Source organism: Cebidichthys violaceus, unplaced genomic scaffold (assembly GCF_023349555.1).
Source record: "Cebidichthys violaceus isolate CVI_PGR_0920_01 unplaced genomic scaffold, fCebVio1.0.p SCAF_6, whole genome shotgun sequence".
In the NCBI taxonomy this organism is placed as follows: domain Eukaryota; kingdom Metazoa; phylum Chordata; class Actinopteri; order Perciformes; family Stichaeidae; genus Cebidichthys; species Cebidichthys violaceus.
Genome location: NW_027176816.1, coordinates 14,425,405 through 14,438,024, shown reverse-complemented (window position 1 = coordinate 14,438,024; position 12,620 = coordinate 14,425,405). Strand labels below are relative to the sequence as shown.

The 12,620-nt window shown below is 41.7% G+C and overlaps 1 protein-coding gene across 3 annotated transcripts; it reads right to left on the bottom strand.

The window, feature by feature from the left end:
* Positions 1–2,028: 2,028 nt before the first annotated feature.
* Positions 2,029–11,981, bottom strand: mthfr (methylenetetrahydrofolate reductase (NAD(P)H)). Of its 3 annotated transcripts, none has more exons than XM_068733735.1 (12): positions 11,675–11,981; positions 10,755–11,013; positions 10,054–10,292; positions 9,524–9,634; positions 9,237–9,430; positions 7,960–8,210; positions 6,739–6,873; positions 6,437–6,617; positions 4,787–4,969; positions 4,608–4,709; positions 4,396–4,515; positions 2,029–2,956 (listed from the first exon to the last, which is right to left on the bottom strand). In XM_068733735.1, the coding sequence occupies exons 2-12, from the start codon at positions 10,997–10,999 to the stop codon at positions 2,738–2,740; spliced, it is 1,980 nt and encodes a 659-aa protein (XP_068589836.1). In that variant the 5' UTR covers positions 11,000–11,013; positions 11,675–11,981; the 3' UTR covers positions 2,029–2,737. The 3 variants fall into 3 exon arrangements, with proteins under 3 accessions (XP_068589836.1, XP_068589838.1, XP_068589837.1); XM_068733737.1 differs by having other exon boundaries at positions 11,681–11,981; XM_068733736.1 differs by lacking the exon at positions 11,675–11,981 and adding an exon at positions 11,318–11,392.
* Positions 11,982–12,620: the final 639 nt, after the last annotated feature.

The window sequence follows — 12,620 nt, the reverse complement described above, 5'->3', positions numbered from 1 at the left end:
ATATTTGCATGCAGAGCAAGATTGGATGATGAAATATTGCACAAGGAAGAGTACAGCAGCCAGCTAGCCTCTTGGCAGAAAGTGGCCTGGGAGACTTGCTGTCCTCTTTCCCAATGATGTACTTTCCTGGGGACTCACCTTGCTATCACCCCAAGGTATTGGAGGTCGGGGCCCCTCAAAGGAAGGGTGGGTTATGGAAGCGTTTTATCCCCTAAGCAGAGGCAGCAAAACAAACAAACAAAAATCTGTGAACCTCATCTATGTTTCTGTTGATATAGTGTCATTATCTATGAAGGCTTCGATATTGTTTCTGTAAGCATAGAGCAACTAACCAAAAAACTCCTTCTCCAAGAAGGAATTGTCTTGTTCAGTTGTCTTTTGGCAAACTCCAGGCTTTTTTGTTTTTCTCTTTTTTAGAATAACCAGAACCATATAATCTCCTTTTATTGATTTGCGACAGATGGTGCAAGTTGAAATGTTTGTAACTTGTGTTTGAAGGTCAGCTTGAATCTGTTTTGCAGTTGTCCAAGCTCCTTTCTTCATCATTCCAACAATCCTTTGGTGCTGTCTTTGGTCAACTTTTCTCCTAAGTCATCTTCTTGAAAACATTACGCATGGTGGACACCGGAACAGCAGGTTCTCTGGAGATGGACTTGTAGCCTTGAGAATTCTCTACTTTTTTCACTTTCTCCATGCTCTGTGTGGTACACGCAGTGACACAAAACACTAAACTGGTTGACTGATTATTAGATTCCACAAGTGAGTTCAAGGTGAATCACCTGCTTGAAATTTAATTATTTCTTGAAACTTCAAAAAAATAGTGCCTACAATATTGTTCAGGCCATTTTGGGATTTCTGTGTGGAATAAGCTAGGACTCCGTGTTCTTTTCAGCTTTTTTTGTAAACAGAAAAAAGCATATACCAAAAGACATTTTTATTTGACAATTTTCTTCAAGAAATGGTGTGTTATTTGAAAACAACGTTCAAATGACACACCATTTCTTGAAGAAAATGAAACTACGTTTGGCCACAACTGTACATTCATGGTCCCCCAAGGATTAATCCTACGGATATTTGCGATCTCCTGTCTTTTGCTTTAGTGCCACAAGCAGGTAGAAATGGACTTAATTGTGCCAGATTGTGTATTAAAAAAGCAACTTTTGCCAAAAGGTGTTGAGTTTGCAGATTCTTAGAAAGTGTATCAACAACTGTTGGATGTTTTCCCATTAAATGTATTTCACATTCATGTTCCCTTACAATGAATTGCAATGACTTTGGGGATCCCTTCACTTTTCTAGCACCATCATTATGTCAAAATTAGTGACACCCATCAGCCACAGCTGTCACGGGCAAATCTTATGGACTGTGGACATAAGGAAGTGTTTCACAGAGCTAAATGTGTGCCTGCAGATAGTGAAAGAAATCAAGAATAGGGGAGGAAAGGAGATCAAATAATGTACTGCGAGATTTCTCAGCTAAGCATTCATTGTGTGAACTCTACTGCAGCCTAGTACAAAAACAAGTTTCAAGATTAGTGATGCTGCTAATGCCAAATACACTATATGAAGACTTAAAGTAATAACACTTTTTAAATGTCAGTAGTGAAAATGAGTTATCATTTGGCAATGCTGATGACAATTGGAGAACGAAAAGATAATCAGTAGGACACGGCCTCGACAGGATGATTTTCTCTCCTGGAAACGATCATGTTTTTCTGAATGATGTAGAGTCCCAGGTTTGGACTGAGCCCCCAATATTTACACTGTCTGGCTCCGCCCTGGCCATTCTTGTTGTTTAGAACTAATTAGCCTATGTTAGCTTACCAATATTCAAGGTGCCAATGATGGTAAAACATTATATGTCCATTAGCAGTCCTTTTCAGACTGTTAGCACCACTGTGCCTTAGAACAGCCTCATCAAGATGCTAGGCTAGCTTGTTTGTTTCTCATGATATACTTTAACTTACATCTCTATAATAACAACTGTTCATGTACTGTTAATAAGGGAAACAAGAAAACACTAGATAAGCAGATTGTATAGAAAAACTATTTAATGCTTTAGAGAGCTGGCATAACAAATAAATATGACTTACATATAAAACATGTTAAGGCAGAGGGCAGATATGCAACTATGTCCCTGGTACAATAGAGTCATCAGCAGCTCACATCCGACGGTGTAACTCTTACTTTCATAGCATCATCATGAATTCACTCATACACAACATCTCACGTCTCTACATTAGGTTTATACCACAACAGTCCACATCATTCAAAATCTAATTCAAATACAGCATTTAAACTATGAAAATAAAAACATTTAGTAAAAAACTCTTGCGTGGCCACAATTCATTTAAAGAGGGTTATTTGTCTTATTGGTTGTTTTTCAGTTCCTTATCTGTCCATAAGGAAAGTTGACTGGGTCAACCCCTAACCTGTATGAGCACAGGTGTATCTTATCAGCAGGGAGTGCTGCAGAGGATGAAGCTACCGATCATGGAGGTCAAAGAGATGCAGTGTTTCACATTTTGGTTAGGTGAGACAGTACGCATCCATTTTCAATTCACTCCAATGTTAAATTCATAAACTCTTTAAAAAATCTTTAAAAAAATACCACGAGGTACACTTCTTACTCTATGCTATGCTCTGTATTGTAAGTAGCAGCTTTTTTTAAGCAATGCATAGAATATCAACAATTCCATAGTGTTCTTTCTGTCCCTAAAAACAGATTTTGTTTTATTTTATTCAGAGACTGTTCCATCTTCAGGCTCTGGAGGTGCATCGAGCATCTTGAACATATCATCGATGACCTGCCACAGACAGCTCTCCAGAGGAAAGTCATTGTCCACCAGGTTGACCAGGAAGTAGTTGTCGTGGATGTACTTGATGATCATGCGTGAAGGAGACTCGTCTTCGTACAGCTTCGCCCACTGCTCGATCCACAAGGCGAAGGCCTCGTCCTGAGGGAAACATGGGGACAGGTTTGACGAAGGGGACATCTGGTAGGCCGGTCAGAGGACATCGAATAGTCCTAAAACTGCTAGTGTCAAACACATTGTGCTTCTGATAACATTTTGTTCGGGCCAGTATTTATCAGTGTGAGCAGGGATCTCAACCTGACCAGAATATCTCAAACCCTCCCATCAGTGCTGATCGCTCAGAGGAGTCCTAACCTGTCAACAGAGTTAAACTACATGACATTTTATTTTGTATTGCCATTTCTTATTCAAGCAACAGCAGTTTGCCAGACACCGGTTATTCTAATAAAACAACAACAAACATCTCACAGAACAAATGTTTAGATCATCTTTGTGTTGGTACTGTTGAAGTACAAAACTCCCCCTGGACTTACTTTAGGCACACTAGCAGCGAGCCAAGGATGTAGTCAAAATGCCTTTATTAGCTCAGGGCAGGGGTGGCAAACATTTCAGGTTGTGGCCCATATATACAGAAAAACATAAGGAGTCACTGGCCAAACAATTGTGAATGCAGTTTTCAACCAGTTTCACTGCAAGGAAATCTGTTTGTTGACCAGAAAACCCCATGTGATAGAAAATTGATTTTCCATCAACATATCTACGCAGCGTACTTAACTGTTTGACATTACAGTAGTTTATTGGTGTGTCCACATATTGAAAAAAGTATTTCTGGATCTGCTGCTTTTGCATGGCCTAAGTTCCTACTTTAAATACTAGATGTTATGTGTAGATCTGTAATTTAGTAAAGTTAAAACAGCCAGAAATCTCCAAATATTGGTTTCTGTTCGTGGTCTTAAAAGATTACGATGCAAATGTAACTGTAAGATGTAAATCTGTCTAGTATTAAGATATGACAAACAGAAATGGTAAGAAATTGGTTTCTGTGCCAGACATCGTTTCACTAAATTTAGTCGACATGCAGTGTTTTAACTAGGATGTGCAATGTGCGGTGCTCAGGCAATATCCTAGTTTATTTTAAAAAAAAGATCTGCATAATTTGGTCCCCCAGGTTTAGGGCGTATCAGAGAGACGCTCTGAGGAGGACCCAGTGTGGGTCGAAGCCGGTCGCCGTTCTCTTGCAGTACTTTTTAACTAGATTAACTAACAGACTAAATTATAATTGAACTAATAACCTAACTAAATAAGGTATTTAAACTACATCCTTGGCTCATTGTGAGTTTGCCTGAAGACGTTCATATTCTTCAACTATTCCTTTAAGTCAGTGTGGTTCCACTCATTACAAAAAAGGCACACCTTCATCATTAGGATGGACACATAACATTTGAGCGATGATGGTACTTCCATCAACAGTAGAGAAAACAACCACCACCACAGTCTGTGTTTTTGGAGCTTTTTTCCCCTGCAAAAGCTGCAGAACATTCCTGAATTCCTGCACGTCAGCAGGACAATCACCGTCTTACCTTCCAATACATGAAGCTGTCTGGGTCCACTACAGTAGGCTGAACTATCTCCCTGCCGGGGAAGATCCCCCACGTCACCGCGTTGGGCTGCATGTCGGGGGCGTTGGTCAGGTTTCGGCCCTGCACACCAAACATTCATTGGGACATATTAATAACACAATTTCAATAACACAAATTCACACACAATGATGATGCTTTCTGGTCACACTTACGTGCACATTAACAATGTGGTAGTTGACACGGGGCTCATACTTCTTTAGTACTTCGAGGAGAGCGGTCACATTTTCACTGGAAGTGAAGAACTCCAGATAGGCCTGTTGGATTTCAAACAAGACAGCATATCAATATATGTTGATAACCCGCCCCCCCCCCCAAGCGAAAGTGCTCCTACCTTCTGGAAGACGTAGCCTCCTGCAGGTCCCCAGCCTGCGATGGGGTCTGCGGAGGGTTTGCCGTTGATGTTGGGCTGCGAGTTGATGGTGAGGACACCTCGTCTGTTCACCTTCTCCAGCTCGTCCTTTAGCAGGTTGGTCTCTGGGGCTAGAGGCTCGTCATTCCATGGCAAACACATCACCTAGCAGCAGTGCAAACCTTAGCCTGTGATCAACACGGTGTCCTGTCTCATTTGAAGACAGTTGATGCTACATAACTATGGGATGACATTTTGGGAAGCACTGCTCTCTTTCGGAGAGTGAGATTTTCAGCAGCACATCCGTCTCATGTGTACAGAGCTGGGGTCAGGACATGGTTAGCCTAGCTCAGCATCAAGACAGGAAGCAGATGTTGTTCATTCTGTACACAAAATGTATCACACTTCTGTCCATCCTGATAGAGGAATCCCTTCTCTGTTGTTCTCCCTAAGGTTTCTTCCTTTTTTTCCCCCGTTAAAGGGTTTTTGGGGGAGTTTTTCCTGCAACCATGTGAGGGTTCTGGGACAGAGGATGTCATATGTGTACAGATTGTAAAGCCCTCTGAGGCAAATTTGTGATTTTGGGCTCTACAAAATGAATTCAATTGAAAGTTTGTTAATTCACTTTTCTGCTCCTCTTCTCTGGTTACAATCTTTTGAATAGTAACTTTTGAATAGTAACAACATTGAAGGACGCCAAATGATCTTGTCCCCGTACTGCTGTGGTCGTCTGATCACTGTCTGGTTCATCTTTAGAAACAGAAGCTAAAATCGGTTCAGCCTCTGATAAAAGACCAACAAGGCAAAAACATGTTTGGAGCCTCCCATATGAATTTTGGTGACCTCCAAACATGTTTTTTTTCTTCTTTAAGCAGTGTCTATTTTCTGGCCACTCTTAATAAAACATAAAGCCCAGCTCTGTGGAGTGGGCGGCTTAAGCTGGTGCTGTGGATGGATACTGTGGAGCTCTCCAGCTCCTTCAGGGTTATCTGTGGTCTCTTTGTTGCCTCTCTGATAAATGTGAGTATTGGTCCTCTCTTCGTGGTGTCATATTTTTTCAATTTTATAATAGTAAATTAGATGGTGCTCTGTTCATCTGACAACAATTGGGGTGAGTTCATACGCATGCTCCATTTTTTTGTTTTGAACCTTTTTCTTATTTATTTACTTTTCACAAGTGTGACTACTTTGTGAAGGTCGATTATATAAAATACAACAAGAAAAAAATCCATTTTAATTCTAGGTTGCAACTAAATTGGAAAATGTTCACCAAGATAAACTTTTTGATATAATTTAAAGTTGAATCTGCTTAACTAATCGTAGCACTGATCGTGGTTTTGCATGTCTACTGCTTTAGAAGCACACTGTTCAACATAACTTTATCCAGGATTAGCTTATCAAACTGTGTTCCGAGAGCCAAGTTAGTTGGATGAGAATTAACAGGATATTAATGTCTCAATCTCTATCATCATACCACCCAACAACATCTGTATGTTTTCCTCATCTTTCAGCTCTCACTAAAGTCCACATTCAGACTAACTTAGACTAAGTAACAAGGACACAGCAGAACACATGTCATCAATGCTCCCTCTGAGGAATGTTAGAAGTCATGGGCAGAGCAAGCTGGCCTACCTTGTGTCCGTTGCAGTTTGGTTGGGCAGTGATGTAGCAGGTGAAGACCTCATAGACGCTCTCTTCATTCATCAGCTCATTGCCCCACATCTGCAGCAGAGCATCTTTGGATGACTTGCTCTTTAAGTAGAACAGGTAGTAGTCATTTAACTCGCCAAAGGCTGGAGATGACGAATTTCCCCTGAAGACATCAACGACAGGACACCTTTTAGTCATTTGACAGTAGGCTTCATCATTCTTCACTAGCACATAAACCACATTAACAAGGAGATAGAATCTTTTGAGTTCATGTGCATTTGTACCATCTGCCGTTGGGGAACTCGTCCCAGTCCTGGGTCCTGTAGATGTAGCTCTTGGGCCTGGATGCCCAGAAGATGGGTCGGACATCTTCTACCTTCCGTTTGGGATGAGCACTCACTGCCCAGGGAAGAGGCCGCCTGGCAGAGAACACAAGCTCTGAAACACTGAACCACTTTGAATCAAGGCAAACAAGGAGCTGCTCAGGCTCTTTGAGATACCTGGCTTCACTCATCCTAACAATGCTGATCCTGGATGACTTTCCAATCGAACTATGATAGAGGCGGGGTTCAGGATACAGAGAGCAGCATGTCTGATGGAATATGATGAAATTATTGATTTCAAGTTAATTTACTGCAGCAGTTACTGTTCCAAGAACTTAAGGCAGCACAAGAATATAAAGAAACAGAAATACAAACTGACGTAATGATAACCAATAATAAAAGCTGTATGTTACATATCAGGGAAAATATGTGAATTAGCATTGAATTAAAAAGTAATGTTACTAATATATTTGTTCTTATAAATAAATAATAACAACATGTAACATTTAAAGTCCCAGTGACATGGAAGTAGACCATTAAAAGTGGACGGGGTTACAGTGTAGTGTGATATGGACCTACAGAAAACTGAGGCTCCACACACACACCTCCAATGTAGCTAAAAGTTTCATTATGAGGGATGGATGGACGTCATCATATTACTGGTGGAAATAATTGGTACTAGCTTACGTAAGCACATTTCATTGTGTTCTACAGGGAGAAAAGATGATTGGATTTTGACATAAAAAAAATTAAAAAAAATAAATAAATTTTATTTGTCTTTTTTCCCCGCATATTTATTATTATATTGTTAAACTGGTCCCCAATATGACCAGTGATGTGATCGAAAAGGGTTAAAAAGTAATCTGGACTGAACAGAGGCTGCGTTAATTATCTAGCTGCTGTAGGTCTCATGTTTTATAACCAGAGTGGAACATTGATATTACCGTAAACATTGACAGGATCTCCAGTGCAACAGATCACCATGCAGTCTTTCTACTGGTTTGTCATGACATCACTCTGCTCTGTTGTACTTGTAGTATTTTGTCGATACTAGGACCCTGCAGGAAATGTTTCTAGTTTTTACCAATAGGAAGAGATCTATGGCATTTCCTTTCTTAAAACTCCCCAACTACCTCTGACTTTGGCTCAAAGCACCTATAAGCAGGCAGCGGGATGACTGACCTGGGGTCCTCTATCCAAAGGCCCAGCTGTCGGAGAACCTCCATGATGGCGACCTCTCGGTTCAGCGTGTAGAAGTGGAGGCCTGGTACCTTGCCGCTGTCCAGCAGCACGCGGCACATCTCCACCGCCTGCTGGACTCCGTAGTTACGGATAGCAGCGTCGTTATCTTTGATGGGCTCGATGACTCTGGTGATCTCCTCTGGTATCTCCAGCTTCGACAGCTTGACGAGCTGACGCAGAGACTGGTAACCCTGCAGAGGAACAGGTAAAGCCCAGCTTAATGCCAGTGGATGGTCTGTTTGAAACAAATTGATAACACTTTTCTTTAAGGGTACACATAGAGAGGTTGGCTGCAGGTAAGAATTTGGCCTCACTGCATCTTAAATCTATGGAGTCTTTAAGACTTTTTTTCAGGTTTGTGGTGAGCACTTTTTTAGTTGTTTACGTCATTGTAATAAATATATTTAATGAACTGTCATCCACTGTGTCCATTTCCGTACTTATCATGACCTAGGAGCCGGGTTATGACAAGTTGGGGGTTAGGCAGATGCCATGACAATGTCCTCTGGGGTAAAACCTTCAGGTTGCACACAGGAAATGATGTCGGGCTACCCAGATATCTGAGAGTTTTTGAGATAAGCTCATATAAAGCCAGCAAATTCATCAGTTCACCATTACTCTGAATCAAATTCTGGGAAGTTTAAAAACAAGTAGAAAGACAAAGTAGAGGACAACGAAACAAAGTCCTACAGCAGCAGCAGCACAAGGAACTCTTTGAAATGAGGCTATTGGCAACACTTTATCAATGTTCTCCTGCTTTCTCTCAAACAAAGCCCTGTTCAGCCTGTCCTCAATCACAACATTTTCACATGATAAACTGCTGATAATTAATCCACCTATTGTTATTTACCCGACTGATAACATATTAGCAACTGTACAATCTTCTAGATTTAGTCTGCCAATGTACTCTTCATTTTATTTCACCTAATTACTGAAGCTGAGCAACACATTTGATCCTCACAGTATATTAATGTGTGGGAGACAGAGAACTAAAAGGAAATTTGAGTTGTGAGAAAAATGTTTAACAATCCTTGATCTTTAATTGGCCAAACTCTGCTTGCACAAACAAAGGGAGTGACGACCAAAACAACAAAGAGAATACGGAGCTATGCAAAACAGGATGGACATGCTTTTCTCAGTAGGACTCTTCTCAGTATTGTTTATGTTCAGCAGCAATGAGAACAGTATTACTGTTCCTGGAAGCAGCAGTGACTCACCTGAATGGGGAAGATTCCAGGTAGGATGGGACAGGTGATACCAATCGCCCTGCAGTCATCCAGGAACTTCAGGAAAGTGTCTGCCCTGAAGAACAGCTGGGAGATGATGAAGTCTGCTCCGGCGTCCACCTTCTCCTTCAGGTGTCGGAGATCCTCCTCATAGCTCTCTGCCTCTGGGTGGCCTGTGGGGTAGCCTGGACATACAGACAGATCAAAATCACTGACTGACGCTTCAAATGGAGTTCCACTTAAACTGCCCTCCACTGATCTGGAGGCTGAGAACATACCAGCAACACAGATGTCAAAGTAGTCCTCGAACTCTGATCGGATATGTTTAACAAGGTCGGTGGCGTAGTTGAAGCCTTCCTCCTCTTCCTCCCAGTCTGCTCCCACTGGGTCTGTGGAGAGGTCAGAATACCACATGTTAAAAGGATCTCCAAGGCTCATCTCTAACAAATCAGCAGGACAGGGAAATATAAAGCCTAATCTATATAAATCTATTGTTAGTTATACCAGCTGTCAAAAGCGGCCCATTGACCTCCGCTAAAACACTGGAAGCACAACACAAAGTAAAATTTAAAAGTGCACTAAAGAAATGAAGCAGCAGCCTGCCTTCAACAGTACATTTCTACACCACACTCTTCAGGCAAAGCTACCGTTCCTCTCCTCTTCACTAAGAAGGGCTGGCAGAAGCAAGTGAGCTACTCTGTTGTGAACGGAAACCGGAAGAAACAATGGAGCAAACAACTCCTTGTTGATAGCACAACCCCTCCTACAGGGGGATTTACAGAATGTAAACATGCGCCATCTCTCCTACCTCCCCTTAGTGCCATGATGTTCTTGAGGCCCAGGTGCTTAGCTTTGGCCAGATAGCCAGTGATCTTCTCTTTGCTCTGGTTGCAGCAGGTCAAGTGGAGGATGCTCTCCAGGCCACAATAATTGACCGCTGTGCTGGCAATCATCAAAGAGGAGGTTTCCTTGTCTGAGCCCGGGTCCCCTGCTGGATGCCAGGTGATGTCAATGAACAGGGGCCCCCCGGTGCCCATACGGTCGAATCTGAAGAAAAATGACAAAACAAATAGTCCAGATGTCTTTTTTCTTGGGTGACAAGTGTTAATGTGATGATTGTAATTGTCTTATTGATATTGTATGTTTTAATGGTTTACGTGTATGAAAAATTGATTTTTAAATCTCAACGGGACTTACATTACATTACAGTCATTTAGCAGACGCTTTTATCCAAAGCGACTTACTATAAGTAAGGTTATATAAAGGTTTATTTAAAAAAATATATAACAATGGGCTACTGTAACATACAAGCTAACTAAGCTATCTAAAATGTTGCTGCAAGGATTACAAAAATCATCTTGGAGCTACTGGTCTACCAGTGTTGAACTAGACTATCAGAGTATGTGGAGTTTGTGCCAATACCACGTTATTCATTAAATAGCCTGACAACTTCTCACCAAATCCTTTAACCATGTAGTTGGGTTCAGCTTTTTTTTTGATTTCACATGCCTTGAGATGAGGTTGACAGCTCCACTGGCGGTGCGGGGAGGAAAGAACTCCAGCGAGAACCAGCGGTCTCCGGACTCCATCCTCCTCCGCATCTTGTCCCGCAGCCTGTCGGAGCGGTCTGCGTCCAGCACTGGCGTGGAGCACCGGGAGCTCTCCTTGGAGCTCTCCCCGCTGTTGCTGGCCCCGCTGGAGTCGCTCTTGCATGACTGCAAACTCCCGTCCGCTCGCTGAACCTGGTTAACCATGCTGGCAAATTATACTGCGAAGAAAAAAAATACATAAAACAAATATTTCCGTCAATAATGAGATCTTCAGCTATAACGTTACTTAGACAACATGAGAGCAACCTTTTTTTTTTTACATGGGAAGGAACGTATAACCGACAGCCTATTAAAAAGTGTGTCGAATATTGTTGACAAAGTACCATCTCATCCAACGTGATGAAAAAGTTCAACAATTCGCAATATAAATTCGTAACTTGACAGATTAGGGGGCAAATTCAAATTTAAGTTAACTAGCTACATTCTGAAAGTCCAGAATACCCCCCGGCCCCCATATCCTACCGTAACGATCACTTCACAACAAACATTAGCTGTAAACTGGCTGATCTCTGGACAGATGTTTGGGGTAACTTAAGACCCCACAAAGTGCCACCGAGTGCCACCAGCCGCTCTTTTTATACCCATGTCTAACACACATGCGCGCGCACAGGCACATTCAAAGTATGGTGGTAAACTTATTTAGAACCTTGCTAGCTCTCTTGGCTAACGTTAGCTACGTGCCCCACGAGCGATGTCAACCCATTGGGCGAAAGACACACAGAAGTAACTCAGGCTACATTGTGCCGCACCGAGCCTGAAGCTAAACCCAGTTACGTTCTGTTTATGCTGGGAGGAAAAGGCAAACAGTGCGTCTCCCACCTCCACCTGCCGGTTGTCTTGCCGGTGTTGTGTTAAAGTCTGTTCCCTCTCACAGACCGCCTGCCACCCAAGACTGTGCATTAGCTGGGGCAGCGTGGGAAACCCCAAAAAAACAGAGAGCTCCCTAGTGCCCGAAGCAGTGATGCCGTGTGGTGGGCGTCAATGACACCGTGCTGCATTTACACTCGCCGATTCTTCTCCAGCTCGAATGCAAGCAACGCAGTTTTATCCTCGTGTGGGTTCGTGAAAACGTTGTAAAGACGATGTTTGTATCATTTTTTAATGAAACTGACCCGGACTCTAAAAATGAAACACTCGATCGTGCACATGACATCGTGCACATAACATAGGCCTAGACAAACCTCACGCAATAGTATGAGCGTCTGAATTTAGTTGAGTTGATTGAAATGAATGCACATTTTTGACAATGTTGAATGTTAATATGTATGTATGTATGTTGAAAGTAAACTTTTTTTTTTTTCATAAGAATGTTTTATCGGATTTCCCCACGGGCAACACATTTAACATGGAATATTCATTTTTTTAGGGGAATTAAAATATAATATGCACAATTATAAAATTAGCTCGTTAACTAATTAAATTGCTTTCTTTGCAATATCAATGGGGTAATAATTTACCATGTATGCATACATGCATTTTAAGAGTATGGGATGTGTTTATGATAGAATGAAGGCTTGTGCGAAAACTACACGCAGGTTTGACTCTTTTGAACAATCTTCCGCCTTTGGCGTCACATGAGACGATAGGGGAGCTCATGATGCAGTTAGATGTCATAGGGAATATAAAAATTCAAACCTAGAAATTATATTAACAAATATTTAGAATCAAATGTTACGACACAACAACTTATTATTTGCTATATAACATTCTGGACGATGTACTGCCCGCTAAATTTGTTATTTTCAGGTTCTTCCACCCATTTGAT